The 19,502-nt window shown below is 38.7% G+C and overlaps 1 protein-coding gene across 1 annotated transcript in view; it reads left to right on the top strand.

The window, feature by feature from the left end:
* The window catches only part of LOC119529467 (UDP-glucuronosyltransferase 2B18-like), a 42,206-nt gene extending 24,414 nt beyond the window's left edge, over positions 1-17,792 (top strand). Inside the window, exons 5-8 of the mRNA XM_037829912.1 lie at positions 12,554-12,685; positions 14,229-14,316; positions 15,186-15,405; positions 17,404-17,792. Of these exons, the coding sequence (XP_037685840.1) occupies positions 12,554-12,685; positions 14,229-14,316; positions 15,186-15,405; positions 17,404-17,683 (720 nt within the window). The 3' untranslated portion in view covers positions 17,684-17,792. The remainder of the gene's footprint in view (positions 1-12,553; positions 12,686-14,228; positions 14,317-15,185; positions 15,406-17,403) is intronic.
* The last annotated feature ends 1,710 nt before the right edge of the window (positions 17,793-19,502 follow it).

Genomic DNA, 19,502 nt, shown 5'->3' with positions numbered 1-19,502 from the left:
TTCCAGGAAATTGTCCATTTCTTCTACATTATCCAGTTTGTTGCCATACAGTTGTTCATAATATCCTCTTATAATTTTTTTAATTTCTTCAGGATCTGCAGTTATGTCACCTTTTTCATTCATTATTTTGTTTATATGGGTTTTCTCTCTTTTTGATTTTGTCAGTCTAGCTAGGGGCTTGTCAATCTTGTTGATCTTCTCAAAGAACCAACTTTTGGTGATATTTATCCTTTCTATTGTTTTTTTGTTCTCTATGTCATTTATTTCTGCTTTAATCCTTGTTATTTCTTTTCTTGTACTTGGTTTAGGATTGGTTTGCTGTTCATTTTCTAGCTTCTTCAGTTGATCCATTAGTTCTTTGATTTTGGCTCTTTCTTCCTTTTTAATATATGCGTTTAGTGCTATAAATTTCCCCCTTAGCACTGCTTTTGCTGCATCCCATAGGTTTTGGTATGTTGTGTTCTCATTTTCATTCATCTCTATATATTTAGCAATTTCTCTTGCTATTTCTTCTTTAACCCACTGATTGTTTAGGAGTGTGTTGTTTAACCTCCAGGTATTTGTGAATTTTCTAAGTCTCTGATGGTTATTGACTTCTAATTGTATTCCATTGTGGTCAGAGAATGTGCTTTGAATAATTTCAATCTTTTTAAATTTATTGAGGCTTGTTTTATGTCCCAGCATATGATCTATTCTGGAGAAAGTTCCGTGAGCACTAGAAAAGTATGTGTATCCTGGTGATTTGGGATGTAATGTCCTGTAGATGTCTGTTAAATCTAATTCATTTATCAGATTGTTTAGGTTTTCAATTTCCTTATTGGTCTTCTGTCTGGTTGATCTATCTGTAGGAGAGAGTGATGTGTTGAAGTCTCCCACAATTATTGTGGAAACATCAATTGCTTCCTTTAGTTTTGCCAATGTTTCTCTCATGTATTTTGTGGCACCTTGATTGGGTGCATAGACATTTACGATTGTTATTTCTTCTTGCTGAATTGCCCCTTTTATTAGTATGTAGTGGCCTTCTTTGTCTCTCAAAACATCCCTGCATTTGAAGTCTATTTTATCTGAGATTAATATTGCTACACCTGCTTTCTTTTGGCTGTAGCTTGCATGAAATATTTTTTTCTATCCTTTCACTTTCAGTTTCTTTGTGTCCCTGTGTCTAAGATGAGTCTCTTGTATGCAACATATTGATGGTTCATTTTTTTTTTGATCCATTCTGTGAATCTATATCTTTTAATTGGGGAGTTTAATCCATTTACATTCAACGTTAAAACCGTGAAGGCATTTCTTGAATCGGCCATCTTATCCTTTGGATTATGTTTGCCATATTTTTCCCTCTCTCTATTAATATCCTTTATTGTACCCATACCGAATCTCTTTAGTACTGAACCTTTCTCCAAGTCTCTCTGTCCTGTCTTTGTTTCTCTGTCTGTAGGGCTCCCTTTAGTATCTCCAGTAGGGCAGGTCTCTTGTTAGCAAATTCTCTCAGCATTTCTTTGTCTGTGAAAAATTTAAGCTCTCCCTCAAATTTGAAGGAGAGCTTTGCTGGATAAAGTATTCTTGGCTGGAAATTCCTCTCACTCAAAATTTTAAATATATCGTGCCACTGCCTTCTTGCCTCCATGGTGGCTGCTGAGTAGTCACTACTTAGTCTTATGCTGTTTCCTTTGTATGTGGTGAATTGCTTTTCTCTTGCTGCTTTCAGAACTTGCTCCTTCTCGTCTATGTTTGACAGTGTGATCAGTATATGTCTCGGAGTGGGTTTTTTTTGGATTTATTCTATTTGGAGTTCGCTGAGCATTTATGATTTGTGTATTTATGTTGTTTAGAAGATTTGGGAAGTTTTCCCCAACAATTTCTTTGAATACCCTTCCTAGACCTTTACCCGTTTCTTCCCCTTCTGGGACACCAATGAGTCTTATATTCGGATGTTTCATATTATCTATCATATCCCTGAGGTCCATTTCGAGTTTTTCAATTTTTTTCCCCATTCTTTCTTTTATGCTTTCATTTTCCATTCTGTCATCTTCCAGGTCACTTATTCGTTGTTCAACTTCCTCTAGTCTTGTACTATGAGTGTCCAGAATCTTTTTAATTTGGTCAACAGTTTCTTTAATTTCCATAAGATCATCCATTTTTTTATTTAGTCTTGCAATGTCTTTATGCTCTTCTAGGGTCTTCTTGATTTCCTTCATATCCCGTACTATGGTCTCATTGTTCATCTTTAGTTCTTTGAGTAGCTGCTCTAGGTGCTGTGTCTCTTCTGGTCTTTTGATTTGGGTGCTTGGGCTTGGGTTATCCATATCGTCTGGTTTTTTCATATGCTTTATAATTTTCTGTTGTTTTTGGCCTCGTGGCATTTGCTGAACTTGATAGGGTTCTTTTAGGGTTTGTAGACCAGTTGAAGTCCTTATCTCTAATTTATCAGATCTACAGCTTCGTGGAGTACACTTTCTCTAACTAACCAGCAGGTGGCGTCCACGAGCCACCTGTTCTCCACAAGCCAGATCTCCCCGGCTTAGCCTTTTTGGTGAGTGGGGGAGTGAGTCTTGTGGGGCCCAATTGGTGTACCAAGCTTGCGTGTGTAGTTGGTGTTGCCTGCCCTGTATGTGGGGCGTGTTTCTGGGCAGTCGGGGAGGGGGGGTGGCCCTAACAATCAAATCTCCCTGATGATCCTAGAGTTTTAAAGCTGCTGCAATAGTCTAATCCTTCAGTTCAGTCCTGCCACAGTTTGTCTCTGCCACTGACCCACAAGTCTTTGGTATTGGCGTATGGCTCCTGAGACTTGCAAGTGGGCCCCTCTTCCAGGCTGTGCACCCCGTGTCCTCTGTTGAGGGATGACTGTGCTATGTCACAGGTGAGTGCCGTCCCCCCAGGGCAGTTCTGGGCTGCTGGGCTGTGTTGGGAGGCTCCCAGTCTGCTCAAATGTTGGCTGAATGGGGCTCTGTTAATTCACACTGCTCCCCCTTCCCAGCTCTGGGACATTCAGCTGAGGTTGCAGGGAAGGCTAATGTCCACGCCCAGTTTTGTGGTGTGTGCCTGTTATTTGAAGCACTTCCGTCACACTGGGTTGTCTGGGGCAGCTCTGGGCTATGGGGCTGGCGATGGGCAGGAGTGTTTCCTGTCCACCAGGATGGTGGCTGTGAGTGGACACCCCCCTTTTCTTGGGAAGTTGTGTTGTTTAGTGAATTTTCTCAGCCACTGGATTATTGCCTTTTGTCTCAGAGATCTCTTAGTTCTGCTCTTGACTTGACGTGCCCAAATTTCAATTCTTTGAAGCTTTCTGTATTGAGCTTCTTAGAGTAATTGTTTTAGAAAAAGCAAAAAGGATTTAAAAAAAAAAAACAAAAAAAAAAAACAAAAAAAAAAAAAACGGCCCTCCTCAGAGATCTAATGGGTTATTGAAATGCTAATAGACAAAGCAACCAGGGCCATTAAGGAAAGGTGCACAGGGCAGAGAGATCAGCTTTGCTTCGGGATTTGCATATGCGCCTCAAGGCCTGATCTCCGCCCTTCCCCTTTCTGTGTTCACCAGAACTCCAAAAATCCTCTGCTTTTATTTTGGAGTTTTTCGTGTTGTTTTTTTTCTATGCCTGTCTCCTCTCTGCTGGGCTGGCTGCTCTCAGAGTCTCTGGTGTCTGGTCTCAGTCTATCTATGGTTGGAGTTTGAATCAGTAGAATGAGTTTCCGATAAGAGCAGCCACTGCAGTTCTCCCTTCTACTTCCCGGAGCTGACAGCCCCTCCTCCCCCGGGACTGAGCCTGGCAGGGAGGGGCGCGGGTCCCCTGGCCGCAAAAACTTACAGATTTCGCTGATCTCAGCAGTTCCACGTTTTCATGAGTGTTGTATGAAGTATGCCCAAAGACAGATTGCTCTGTGGTGTCCAGTCCACGCAGTTCCTGGCTTTTTACCTACTTTCCTGGAGGAGTAACTAAAACATACAGCTCACCAGTCTGCCATCTTGCCCCCTCCTTTCTCCCTCTCTCTCCCTTAAAAATCTTCAACAGATTGGATTAAGCCCAGCTGACTGAATTCTCTCATTGAGGAAGACACAGCCTTTGTTGATGTAATCAGTCACAGGGGCCATCAATTGACTGATGATTTAATAAACCATTGTTCTGGTTTATTAACCAGCAACAGATGTCCTTGCAGTAATGGTTAGGCCAGTGCTTGCTTGACCAGACACCATCACCTGGCCAAGTTGACACATAAACCTAACCATTACAGTCCACCCCTTGACAACTTGGCAGTTTTACACATCATCTTAAATCATAATTTATTGCTAAGTTGAGAACAATAACTAGCATATATTTCACCTAAGAATACTCAGTTGTCCTGTGTACAACCAGAAATACACTAAATCTCTCCAGGATAGGCTGCAAATCCTTGGATGACATTGGCTCTTAAAATTGATTTCCTTTAACTTAATTACTGTGAAATGAACAATACAAAATCGTGTCATATGATAAAGGGATAAGATAGAAGGGAAAACAAAGATATTTGCTTTATGGGGAAATACAAACATACTCATAACAAAGAGGAAATATTCATGCCATCATAATCCTTTTTTCTGTAATTGGTCGCATGGCCATAGTTCATATTTATCACTACCTTCTTCCACTACCCATTCCCTCAGCAAGCAATTCAGCTGGCTGTGGTTCTTTGCCTGATAGGGTGTCCCAAACCTTCATTCCTGAAGTTTCCTGGCCAATTGATAATCCTGCGTGTATTGACTTGTTGCAGTTTTCCATTGACTTTAATCACAGGGCATAGAAGTACTAAGAGAAACCCTGAGGATCTGCTGTATTCCAGGAAAACTCTTCTTTACCTCCATTGTGTAATTGCAGTGCTATTTCCTCTTGATACTCAGGATCAATCACCCCAGCCAGTATATTAAACCCCTTCCTTGCCTGTTGATTCAGAGGTATATGAAATCCAAAGTGGCCAAGAGGCAGTCTGAACTTCCAGTTCTATGGAATTATTGTTGTGTCTTCTGGTGGAAGCACTCCTCCTTTTGGAACTAAGACTTGTAGACCAGCAGAGCTTAAGGTTGCAGGAGCAGGAAGCCAAAATTTTCCTAATGAATCACTAGGAGTGATAGTGAGTGGTACCACTCCTATTTCCACCCCATGATACCTGGACCTGTGAATCCTGGCTATGGGAGAAAAAGCTCCATAGAATGGATACTAATTCAGACTAAACATAGCTTCCTGGAACACATTGCCCTATCCCTGCATGGTATTACCATCTAGTTGGCAGCATAATTGAGTCTTCAACCAGCCATTCCACCATACTACCAACCCACCTGCCTCTGGATGATGGGGAACATGGTAAGAACAGGGAATTCCATGAGCATGTGCCCATTCCCTCACTTCATTTGCTGTGAAGTGGGTTCCTTGGTCAGAAGCACTGCTGTATGGAATACCATGTTGATGTATAAGGCATTCTGTAAGTCCATGGATCGTGGTTCTGGCAGAAGCATTGTGTGCAGGAAAGGCAAACCAATGACTGGAGTATGTGTCTATTCCAGTGAGAACAAATTGCTGCCCCTTTCATGATGGACATGGTCCAATATAATCAACCTGCCACCAGGTTGATCACCTTGGGTAATGGAGCCATACTGGGGACTGTGAGTCTCTGCCGCTGGCAGATTGGGCACTCAGGAGTGGCTATGGCCAAGTCATCCTTGGTGAGAGAGAGTCCATGTTGTTGAGCCCATGTATAACCATACCACCATAGCCACTTTGCTCATGCACCCATTGGGCAATGACAGGAGTGGCTGGGCAAAGAGTCTGAATGGGTCACCTATCCTCTACATTATTAAAATCTTTCTCTTCTGCAGTCACCCTCTTGTGAGCATTCACATGGGACAAAAATATCTTCACGTTTTCTGCCCATTCAGAGAGTTCTATACACATACCTCTTCCCCAGACTCCTTTGTCACCAATTTTCAAATCATGTTCCTTCCAAGTCCCTAACCATCCAGCCAAACCATTAGCAACAGCTCATGAGTCAGTATACAAATACCCCTCTGGCCAGTTCTCCTCCAAGCAAAATGAACAATCACATGCACTGCTTGAAGTTCTGTGCACTGGGAGGATTTCCCCTCACAGGTGTCCTTCATGGACATCCCAGAAAAGGGCTGCAGTGCTACAGCTGTCCACTTTCAGGTTGTGCCTGCATGTTGTGCAGAATCATCTGCAAACCAGGCCCATTTTCTATTTCTCAGGCAACTGATTGTAAGGAACTCCCCAAGGTGCCGTAGCTGTAGGTAATGTGGAAGGAGTGGGGGCTATGGGAATTTGGGCCACTTCCTCATGTAACTTGCTTGTGCCTTCAGGACCCACTCAAGCTCTATCTCATATATAGAATTTCCAATTTATTATGGAGTGTTGAGGTGCACATCCAACTTTATGTCTTGGTGGTTTGGACAGCACCCAGCTCATGAAAGGTAACTCACGTCTCATGGTAACCTGGTTGCCCATGGTTAAGCATTCTGTCTCCAGTAACGCCCAATAGCAGGCCAAAAGTTGTTTCTCAAATGGAGAGTAGTTACCTGCAGAGGATGGTAAGGCTTTACTCTAAAATCCTACGGGTCTGCCTTGTGATTCTCCTATTGAAGCCTGCCAAAGGCTCCAAACAGCATCTCTGTTTGCCACTGACACTTGCAGCACCATTGGGTCAGCTGGATCATATGGTCTAAGTGGCAGGGCAGCTTGCACAGCAGCCTGAACCTGTTACAGAGCGTCATCTTGTTCTGGTCAGCACTCAAAACTAGAAACTTTACTGATCACTTAGTAAATGGGCTGGATTAGCACACCCAAATGAGGAATATGTTGTCTCCAAAATCGAAAGAGGCTGATTAGGCATTGTGCCTCTTTTTTGGTCACAGGAGCAGCCAGATGCAACAGCTTATCCTTCATCTTGGAAGGGATAACTTGGCATGCCTCACAGCACTGGGCACCTAGAAATTTCACTGTGATGGAAGGCCCCTATATTATTGTTGCACTTATCTCCCAACATCTAACATGCAAATACCTTACCAACAAATCTAGAGTAGTTGCTACTTCTTGCTCCTGATGTCTAATCAACTTGATTATCATCAATATCATTGACCACTGTGATGTCTTGTGGGATAGAGAAATTATCAAGATCTCTGTGGACAATATGACATAGGGCTGGAGAGTTGATATATCCCTGAGTTAGGGCAGTGAACATATACTACTGGCCTTGTCAGCTGAGTGCAAATTATTTCAGGTGGTCCTTACTAACAGCTACTGAGAAAAAAAAGCATTTTTCAGATCACTAGGTACATACCAGGTACCAGGGGAAGTTTTGATTTCATCAAGCAATGATATCACATCTGAAACAGCAGCAGCAAATAGAGTTACCACGTGGTTATGCTGATGAAAATCCACTGTCATCCTCCAAGAATCATCTGTTTTCTGCACAGGCCAAATAGGAGAGTTGAATGGGGATGCATACTTCAAGAACTTAAGTGTGGCGTTAATCTCTGAAATCCCTCCATGAATCTGGTATTGTGTCTGGTTTACTATTTTGCTAGTCAGGGGCAGTTCTACTGGCTTCCACTTGGCCTTTCCTACCATAATAGCCCTCACTCCACAAGTCAGGGAACCAATGTGAGGATTCTCCCAGATGCTGAGTATGCCTATTCCAATTTTGCATTCCAGAACTGGGGAAATAAATACAGAATGGGTCCAGGGATGCCTTGGGCCCAGTGTGAGATGAACTTGAGCTAAAACTCCATTTACCACCTGACCTCCATAAGCCTCTACTCTGAGTTGTGGAGCAGAGTGATGTTTTGGGTCTCCTGGAATTAATGTCACTTCTGAACCAGTGTCTAATATTCTCCAAAATCTCTGATCATTTCATTTTCCCTAATGCATAGTTACCCTGGAAAAAGGCCGTAGGTCCCCCTGGGGAAGGCTGGGAGGAAGATTAACAGTATAAATTTTGGCAGTGTAATAGGGTCCTTCCCCAATTGTACCCAACCTTCCCCTGATTTAAGGGGCTCTGAGTCTCTAAACTGTCTCAAATCTGGGAATTGATGAAGGGGCTGTGACTCTCTGTTTTTATCATTCAAGGTAGACTTTTGATCACTTGACCTAGAATTCTTCTGTTCATATAGATCACACAAGCATTAATAGACTGTCAATTTATTTTACTTCTAGATATTCCATGATCTATTAGACAATGCCATAAGTCTCTGTGCATCAGATTATTTTGACTGCTGTTTTGAGCCTGTGTTTCATTATGGTAGACACTCCCACCTTGTCTTTGGTGATTAACTGCTGCCACATGGCTTCTGCCAATTCAAGATATGATTATCCCCATTTTGTTTAAGGATTTCAGCTCAGTGACAGCAGTTCTCACAGTAATACCTGACTTACAGAGAAGGGTGACTACAGAGCTCTTCAGGGATGATGCAGATAGTCTCACAAATTTATGCCTCACAGTCGTGGTAAAAGGTGTGTCCTCTGGACATTCCAGGGTGTGTGAGCAGGTCTTCCATTATAAATCCACTCTAACATTTCAAATTCTGTAAACCTTTGAGTACCCACCTCTACATTATACCAGGGCAGTTCTGGTATTTTGATTTCAAGTAATGTTGGCCACCTTTTGATCCATGTTTCAGCCAACTACCCAAACAAATTGTTAACACCCTTTCTAATCATTCGAGCTACAACATTGAATGCAGAATCTCTGCTTAGTGGGCCCATATCAATAAATTCAGCCTGATCCAACTTTATATTCCTTCTATCACTATCCCATACCCTTAATATCCATTCCACATATTTTCCCCTGATTTCTGTCTATATAAGCTGGAAAACTCATTCAGTTCTTTTGGAATATTATGTACATCCTCATGGGTCACACTTTTTACCTCACCCTTTTGGGCCTTTTGGGACTTTAGTCTAGTTATAGCTCTTGAAGCAAAGACTGATGGTGGGGGGGTGGGTCATGAAAATAATTAGAAGTATTCCTCAAACTATTTATCTCAGGACATTCCACTGCATTTTCATCTCTTCTAACAGTGTTAATCTCTCCAGACAGAGGAGGGAGGGCTGCTTCCTCAGGGGAGGTGGTTGTAAGTTTAGAAGGAACTGAAGGTTTAATCTCTTTTGGTGGAGGTGGATGACAGGATCCTGAAGGCAGATTGGAGGTGGCAAGCTGTTTCCTCAAAGCTAGCTGGGGGTTGTGTAGTTGTCACCTCGGGGAAGACTGGAGATGGGGAAGCTGTTTCCTCAGGGCAGACCATTACATGTTCATCTAGCAAAGACTCTGCAGAATCCAGGTTTCTGATGTGCTCACTGCCATTATTATCAATCCATATGTCCCCATCCCATGTTTCAGGATCTCATTCTTTTCCATTCAATGCCTTTATCTTTATAGCAGACACTCTGTGAGTTTGAGATTTTAGTTTACCTTATAAACATGTTACTGAAACAATGAGACTCTGGGTCTGGTTTTCAGAAATCTCAAGTCTTCAGCAATAAGATTTTCTGTCAAGGCACACAAAAGACCCTTTACATATGTCATATGGCACTTAAGTTTCATGAAGCCTCTGGCTCATCCCTTTGCCTTATAAACTTCATCCAGCTTATGTAAGAACAACCAACATCATTATACCTCTTAACCCTTCAAAATTCTGTTAAGGTATCAAAACACTGTCACCCAGAGCCTTGCTTTGTACGAGAGTATAATTAAGAGAATCAAATGGTGATATTTTGCATATCTCCATTGCCAACCAGGCCATGGACTGTCAGTGCCATCTTCATTATTGGAAATGAATTCAATAGTGCCTTGAATCTAATCAGAGTAGAAAACCAATTGTAAAAGCCGATTTTAAGATTCTGTTTCTCAAGAACCACCACACTTCTTGTACCAAGTTGTATTAGTTAAGGTTCTCCAGGGAAACGTAATCAACAAGAGAGATCTGTAAATACAAGATTTTATAAAAGTGTCTCATGAACTGTGGGGATGCAAGATTCTAAATTCCATAAGGCAGGCAGTGAACTGGCAACTGCAATGAAGGTGTTTGATGAACACCTCGGGAAATGTTTTGCTGACTAGCTGAAGATGTGAAAGTCATCTCTCTTTCTCCCTTAAATGTCTTCAAGTGATTGGACTAAATCAAGCTGACTGAATTCTTCCATTGAGGAAGACATGCCCTTTTTTTTTGATGTAATCGGTCACAGATGCAGTCAATTGATGATTTAATAAACCATTCTTCTTGTTTATTAAGCAGCCACAAATGTCCTTGCAGTAATGGTTAGGACAGTGCTTGTTTGACCAGATACCTGGACACCATCACCTGGCCAAGTTGACACATGAACCTAAGCATTACAGTCATTCATTCAAAGAATGTGATAAAAGTGGTTTCCATATTCCAGGTGAGCTAAGTTCTGGATATGCAGAGAGACAAAGTAGACACAATTTATATCCCCACACATCTTATGTTTCTACTTAGAATGGTAGAACATAAGCAAGTAACAAAAATAAAGTGTGGGATGTGTTATAATAAGGAAAGACCAGTTTACTAAGGAAAAGTTCATTAGGGATCACAAAAAGTAACCCAGAGTTATTGATAATTAAGGTGACACCTGCAGCATGTGTAAGAAGAAGTGGAAGAGGTGGGGGCAAAGAGGGAGACACAAAAGGAAAGCAGCAAGAGCAGTAATGACAGGTCCCAAGAACTCCAAGTTTAGGCTAGCAGGAAGAGGATGAGTGAAGATTCACCAGATTCTAGAGAGGTAATTTGGGGCCAGATAATATTAAGGAGATGAAACATCTATTAAAGGCATCAGGGAACCCATGAAAAGAGTTAAACAAGGGAGCACTGTGAATAGTGTTCTTTTTATGAATACCCCTCAAGATGCAGTCACTGAATTGAATGGTAGAGAAGCAAGACTGTTGAAAGGGAGATCAGATAGGAGGTTGGTACAGGAGTTCAGACAACAGATGATGGGAAATTAGATTAGAAAATTCACAGACTGAAGACCATATCTACTTCTAAAATAGTACCAACTTCATGCTGTCGTTACATGGAAAAAATTAGTAAATGCATGTAAAGTATTGAAAATTTCTCTGGCATATAATAAGTGACCCATAAGTAATATTAACTATTGTCATAGTAATATTGACTATTTCATTGATGTTATATTTTGTTACCATTAATAATACTATTATTATCTAATACACACAAGGCACTTTAGATATAATTCCTCATTTAATAACTGGCTATCCTACTGATCAAGAGAATTCTATTCTCTGCTCCTACAAAACAGATATGCTCTGCAGTTGTTTAAAAGTAGATGTGTTACTGAATGAAATAAGTACAGCACTTACGGGCAAATATTGTATGACTTCACTTGCATGAAATCTCTAGAAATTGCAAATTCATAGAGACAGAAAATAGATTGGAGAGGTTGTTTGGTGGATATAGAGTGTTAGAAATTTTAGAAAGTTTAAAATGAAATGGCAAAAATAATGTAGTTGTATAAGTTTTGGCAACCAGATGAACAAAGTGAAATGTTAAAATTTTAGTTGACCAGTATTCTAAGGTAGATGAAAGACCATCCCTCAACAGTATAAATGTGTCCCCAACAATATTTGCAGCCAAACCCAGAATTTACTCTTTTACCCAGCATTTAAAAAATTCCTCCTCTGGGATCTCAGAGTTACACATTTTAGACATAAAGAAGTTACTGTATTCTATCAGAGCAGGGTTTTTCTGCCATACACCAAGTCTAGAGGAAAAGCTCAGTAAAGTTCCTTTGGGAAACATGGATCTTTTCCACATCATAGCTGTCTGACAGAATAAACACCAAGCAAATATACCCTATGTATAAAATAAAGACCATAAATTCTGTGTATTTATAAATAAATACCAAATAATTTCTACAATTTATGTTTAGCTTCTTAGCTGCTAGGACAAATATACAATGGATTTGAGTTAAAAGGAAACTATTGGCTCATGGTTCCAGGCACAAGAAGGCTTGCTTCCTTGTGGGGATGGCATCTTTTGGCTGACCAGTGATTTTAGGGTTGCTGGCTTTTGTGTCACACAGCAATGCACATGGCAGCACCTTCTTTCTCTTCATGGTTCTATTGACTTTCAGCTTTGGGCTGTTCCTCACAGATTCTTTCCTCTGGCCTTCTCTATAAAGCTTCCAGCAACAGGGTTAAGACCCATCCAGATTCAATTTAGCCACACCTTAACTGATTCACCTCATCAAAAAGTCCTATTTACAATGGGTTCACACCCATTGGTAAGGATAAAGATTGAGAGCATGCTTTTCCTAGGGTACCTAGCTCTAAGTCAACACAATTTGTATCTGAAAATGCCCTTGCTTTGGCACTGCAAAAGAATTCTGTCAGCACATAGGATACTATTCTTTATGAATGAAAGTAAGACTCTAATATATTTTAAATTAATATCACACCTTTAAGACAAATAAAAGCAACCATTTTTTGCTGCATTATTATATGTTGCTCTTTTGTTATGGATCACATTCTTTCTTCACAGGAAATGGAAGAGTTTGTCCAGAGCTCTGGAGAAAATGGCATTGTAGTGTTTACTCTTGGGTCAATGATCAGTAACATAACAGAAGAAAAGGCCAATGTGATTGCATCAGCCCTTGCCCAGATTCCACAAAAGGTGAGATAAAGGCTTACAGGTGAACAATCAGTTAATCAGTCTGTCAAATTCTGTAATGTATCTGATTATGGAAATTTTCTGCAGGAAGGTAAACTGTTATGATAGTTCCAATTTATCTCAGAATTCAAGTTTAAAATAAAAATATAGATTTTAGATGCTAAAATAATACAGAAGGTATTTTTTATTGCTAATCACTGTAGCTTGACACAATGTGTTTAGAAAGAAATATATTTTATAAGAGGTATAGTGTGTAGTTTGTGTATTGTAATGGTATCATGGCCAAGTACCCAGAAATTACTGAAGTCTGTTCTTTCATTTGCTCCTTTCCTTGACAAGATTCCTTAGGACAGTGTACACACTGCAGGCATTATCAGAAAGAAATAAAATTTAAAATGGTAATTGCACCAGCACATCTGAGCAACAAAGAGGCACTCAGGGGGAGACTCTTAGGCACAATTATAAGCAAGTTTACTTTTGAACTAAACTTTATATTCTTATCTGATCTAGCCTTTTCCTAATCACCTATGTTAGTTTTTGCTAAGACCCTGAAATCACTTTAACATTCACATACCATATACAAGTGAACCACTGGTAAATAAGACTCCTGTTCAAGAGGATTGTTTGGGAATTCCACGATCAGCATAGTATTGAGCATGGAAGTGACTTGGATATGGGAGACCATGTCAGTCACTGTTGTCAATGCTTTGTGGTGCTACTCCTTCTCCTATTATCATAATGGTCAGTTCGTTAATGGGATTAGCTAAACAAAATTTTACATAATCAGAAATTTTGGATTTTTTCCCAATACCCAAATTGTTATTCATGAATTACCAATGAGTTCTTCTTTTCTACATTTAAATAACTTCTAGACCAGCCTAGCAATAGTGATAACACTTTGGATTCATGTCAAAATTGCCACTTGAAATTTACTTGTAAGTAGTGGTTTATAATTTGTGATGTAAAAGAAATCATGGTTATTTCCTCAGCTTAGTTAACTTCTCACAAACGTCTGCTTGCACAGATTTGTTAACTTTAATCAAATAATGTAGAAAGGTAACAAAATAGTTTATGCAACAAGTGCCTACAGGTAAATTCCCTTGATATCACTCAAAATAAAAACACCAAACCCATGAGGTTAATACTAAATTTGGAAGATAAGAGTTAGTATAACAAACAGATAAGATGAAATAAATGTGTAGGTCATAAGAATTTACTATTTTTTCTGCACTATAATTATAATGATGGCCTAACAGTTTCTTAAATACTTGAATTTGTTATTGATAATCTCATGTGTCTTAGTTACTATGTGTGAAACATCATAATTACATACCAGATCAGATATAAGTATAAATAGATTGAATGTGCATATTTCTATTTACTTCAGTGTTTTATTAGTTCCAATTTCTTAACATCTCTTGACCTCGTTTCCTTATCTGTCATATGGAAGGGGTTGACCAGATGATGCTTAATCTACTTAGAAGTAAAATTTGCTATAACTTTGTGGTTCTACTCATGGAATAAAGCATTTTCTTCATCTTAATAGGTTCTGTGGAGATTCAATGGCAAGAAACCAGATACCTTAGGACCCAATACACAGCTCTATAAGTGGGTCCCACAAAATGATGTCCTTGGCAAGAATGAATAACAAACACTGAAAATGTGAGTTACAGCCAATCAGATGATAATAGTTTAACAGGAAATGAATTTATCAGATATTCATTATTGAAAACCTCAAAAATAAAACATAATTTCTTTATATTTATTTTCCAGTCTTAGTGGGGGGAAAGGAAGAAATACAGGATTTAAAATTTTATTATCCACAGTCATATTCCTAAGAGCCAGAATCAAAGTACCTTTATTTCAGGTGTAATTACATCTTACTTGGAATTTCTCAATAACTTCTTAGATGAGCTCTCTCTCTCCTTATTCATTCTTATCACACGTATCCTTTCACCTATGTACTGTTTCAAGTGCCAGTGGATATTAACAGCCATTCTTTTCGAATCAGTGACTCTCCATTTTCCACAGGAAAACATCCAAAATCATTATCATGAAGTGATAAAACATTTTATGTTGAAATGCTGCCTTACATCCTTCTGATTACAGCACCAACACTTCACACTTTCTCCTGCCTTGGACACCCTAAATGTCAGACTCAGTGACTACTCCCTCTTTAAGAGAATATGCTCTAACATGACCTCTTTTTGCACATGATGTTACTATTATCCTGAATGTTCTCCTTCAACTTGTCGACCTGGCAACCTTCCCTTCATCTTTCAAGTCTCAAGGCACACAGCATTTCTTCCAGGAAGACTTCACTGACCTCTCCAACATGCTTAGTTGCTTCTTGCTCCGAGATCTGAAAACAATTGAAGTACAGTTTCATGGGGACAATAATCTATTATCTAGAAAATACTGCCTCATGCACTGCCTTATACTGCCCACTTCTCATTTTATTTGCAAGACATAATTAATTTTGCTAAATTTTTCCCAATCCTAGGTCATCCAAAAACCAAAGCTTTTATAACTCATGGTGGAGCCAATGGAATCTACGAAGCTATCTACCACGGGATCCCTATGGTGGGCATTCCTTTGTTTGCGGATCAATTCGATAACATCGCTCACATGAAGTTCAAGGGGGCAGCAGTGAGTCTGGACTTTTTCACATTGACAAGCAAAGATCTACTTATTGCTTTGAAGACAGTCATCAATGACCCACTGTGAGTTGTACCAAAAAAAGGTTTTTTTCCTGGTATTAGGAGGAAGATGTGTCAGAGGTTTGAGGAAGGTGGAGAAGTTTTAGCACACTCAGTATGGAGAATGAAAGGAATCACTAAAAATGGTAACATTGAGAACAAAGTTGAAGCAGGGAATTGTGAGTATTATAACATTTCTAATCTGCACAACCAGTTTGCTTTCAGCATTAAGAATTCATCAAGTGTTTTAAACAATTCTATAGTGGGTCCCCCTCCCCAGTAAATCAGCAAGACATAATCAACCTCAATTCCCAGTACATTTAACAATTCCAAAAATTTCTATTTTAACATTTTAATCCCATTAATGATAAATGGTAAACACATTGGATCTAAAATTTATCCAATTAGGTCTTTTGAAAAAAGGGATACTAATAAATACATGCAAATTCTTAGGTGTTTTGGTTGTGGTTGTTTCTGTCTTATTTGGAGGAATTATAAAATAAAAAAGTGATTAACTTGGAAGAAGTACATTGGAATATTTCTGTTCAAAAGCCAAAATTCCTGAAAACAGAAATATTTGGAGCCCAATTTATCTGATATTATACATTGATTTCAGTTTTGTTGTTACTATTATTATTATAGTATTATAATTAATCAGGTATATTGCTTTGAAATAATTTTAGAGGAAAAAAACATTTTATTTGAGAATATATTGATAATAATATTTGAGAATTTATTGACAATAATAGTGCAGTAGACACTTATATTTTCAAAGAACTGTTATTTCCATTTCAACCACACCTATTGCCTATACTAAAGGGCACCACATAAATCAATTTTATTTTTCATTATTATATAAAGGACTATACTTTCATTTGATGGATTCACTCATGTAAAAGTACATCTTTCCTGTATAGATGTTTTCCTGCTTTTTATTTTTTAAGAAATGTAAAGCTGTCAGTGAAAAATGAAGAGAATTTATTTGCTGATATTTATGGTATGCTAGGCATTATACTAGTTTTTTTTTGCATGTATTAAGATACTTCTTCTTTACAGTCTTCCTATATTGTATTACAAAAATATTTCTGGACTAGTGCCATCCTCTCAAAAACTCAGCCCTCACACTGTGATTTTAAAATAACAGGGAGACAAGTCACATCCATAGCTGTTAATACAATGCTATACTTTACAACACTTTGGAATTCAAAGTTAATAAATGATATAACTCCATGGCTTCTTCCTCATCTATTAGTCTGTAATCTTTTTCAACAGTAGAAACAAATGAACTGCAATGCCTTAAAGTAAAATGTTTAGCAACCTTCAGATAATAAATATTAATACTAACGAGGACAACTAAACTTATAGTAGCAAACATTTACTGAGTAAACTGCATGATAGGAACAATTGTAAGTATTCTAAGAATTAATCCATTATGCCTCACAATAATCAGATAAGAAAGTTACTATTCCTATCAATTCCTTTTAACAATGAGAAAACTGAGGCATAGAGAAAATGAAAAAGCAGACAGCGAATATCAGAGTTAAGAGTCAAACCAGGCAAGACACTTTCACTCTTCTAACCACTAAATCACTGAACCAAGGTCAATTCCAATTTTGGGCAACACCAACTCCTGACCAGCTCTTTGTAAACATGTCCCTAGACCTCATCAGGGATCTGCCTCCTCTCTCTGGGTTATACTATCCTGCACTGTGTCACCAAGTCCATCAGTAACTCTACTGGATAATTCAAGTTCTGAATTCTCAAGTGATTTATTTCTTTCTTTCTTTTCCTCTTTTGGTATTTAGCTCATTCTATCCCTCCCCCATATTCCCTCTTTCTATACTTCTTGAAATCTGATGCAATCAAAAATTTCCAGCCCACAATCTGTGATCTGTATAATCATCTTTGAAGAAGACAATATATTTTCTTATGTAGCACTCATTTTTACCCTCTGCATGAATATTTCACATTTGTATTTTCTAGTTCTTTCTCTAATTTTAAATCTGTTTCATTTTCCCTCAGCTATAAGGAGAATGCCATGAAGTTATCAAGAATCCACCATGACAAGCCCATAAAGCCCCTGGACCGAGTGGTCTTCTGGATCGAGTTTGTTATGCACCACAAAGGAGCCAAGCACCTTCGCCCAGCTGCCCTTGACTTGACCTGGGCACAATTCTACTCTCTGGATGTAACTGGATTCCTGCTGGCCTGTGTGGCAATTGTCACTTTCCTAATCATAAAATGTTGCTTGTTTGGCTATAGAAATTTTCTGAAGACAGGGAAGAGGGAAAAGAAGGAGTAGAGTTCCTTGAGACCTAAGGCTATCAGGCATGGTAGGTAGGCTTACTCTCTTTAATTCAACCACTATCGTTCAAGTTGTGAGTTATTCTATCCTCACAGGGGAATAAATATGAGTGTGGTTTGTTTTTTTTTTTTGATAAATTATTCCTCAATATTCATCAATTTCATTCATCAAATTAAAGAGGCACTGGTTCCTGGGGACATAAAGTTAGATTATATTCAAGGTATGATTCGTGTTTTGTAAATCCTTCAAAAATTCCACTTTGGTGCTGATTTATGTATGGTTTCATAACTTTTAAACAAAATGAGACTCATTGGGATCTCAAACTACTGACTCGAGAAGATCAGAAAGCCTGAAGTTTTTACTGTGCATTTTCACAAATTTCTTCTATATACATTAGATGCATTCAAATGGTATGCATTTGTCCCTCAAGAAGCATAAAACAATTCTTCATGGAAATTTTCTTTATTTCAGGTATTTTGAATGGTCCTAACTGACCTTTTACCTAGAATTATGAAACCTGAATTAAGTTTTTGTTTAAAAGAACTGAAGGTATTTTCTACACAAGACTTTAAATATGCTGGAGTTACTGTCCTTGCTTTCTTGAACAACCCTTCATAATTGGATAGTAAGTCACAAAGTTCTTAAAATCCAACAATCACAATTACTGAATAGAAGGGTAATACCTGGGAAGGGATGTGTCTTCCTGCCATTACCAACTTGCAGGGTTATTCCAGTGCCCTCTATTGATGAAGCTTTTCTATTCAGCCTGTTAGTAAAGAAGAAATCTTTACAAGGTCCAGATTCAATAGCACAAAGCTGAATTTGGAGGTGAGAGACATTAAATTGCAAACTGACACAACAGACTACAGTATGTCAAAATTTCCCATTTGTTGGAATCTGAAACATTTTTGTACTTTGGGCACTGCCCAAGATTCAGATGAGCAAGGGGCATGACTTTCTTTTAAAATTGAAGTTTATGAAAGCAGGGTATATGGAGGGTAGGCAATGAATAGAGAGTCCTGACAAAGATCAACATCACCACCAGCACCACAAGTGGTCATTTTCTTGGTCCCAAAATGTATAATCAGAATAGACATAGTTGCAGATTGGGTTTTTGGTTGCAGTAGTAGCTGGCTTAGTTTTGGTTGGGCTCATGTATAGGCTTCATCTCTGCCTTGAACCCCAGCCTGCTCATGTACCATCAAGCAGCACTGGAGGGGTCAGTTATTTGGTGCCTCTCTAATGTGGATATTAGTTTTTACAAATCCAAAGTATATGAAAATTGTCTCATTGGTTTAATAGTCAAACTCCTAATTATTTATCTGGTGACCATCTTTTCGTATCTTTCTGTATGTTTATTGCTCTGTGTTCATGAATTATACTCATCTTCTATTTTGATGTTTTTCTGCTGACTCTTCTTTGATGTAGGGATGTGATAAAGAGTATATTTGCATATTTACTGTTTATAAAAAAAAAAACACACAGTAGCATCCTGGGTCACATATTCATGGATGACAGTGGCTCAATGTAACTGGCAAAGAAATGAGATCAATGAAGGTAAGGTGCACTCTGAGAAAAATTAATCCGAAATACAAGGTCAGAGAAGATGAGCTTTTGGAACTGAGTATATCAATCATAGGGAGGACATGCAAGTTGCAAGAGCCAGGTTAAAAAAAAAAATGATGCAAACACATAGAATCAGATAACATATGTTGCAACAAGTGGTGGTTTAAGGACAGAAAAACAACTAGGAACAAGATAGCTTCAGGAGGGCTCTAAAGTCAGATGTTAATGAATAACACTTTTATATTTATAT

This window comes from Choloepus didactylus, chromosome 3 (genome assembly GCF_015220235.1).
Source record: "Choloepus didactylus isolate mChoDid1 chromosome 3, mChoDid1.pri, whole genome shotgun sequence".
NCBI classification, from domain to species: Eukaryota; Metazoa; Chordata; class Mammalia; order Pilosa; family Megalonychidae; genus Choloepus; species Choloepus didactylus.
Note: the sequence above shows the minus strand (reverse complement) of the source record. Positions and strands in the feature narration are given on the sequence as shown.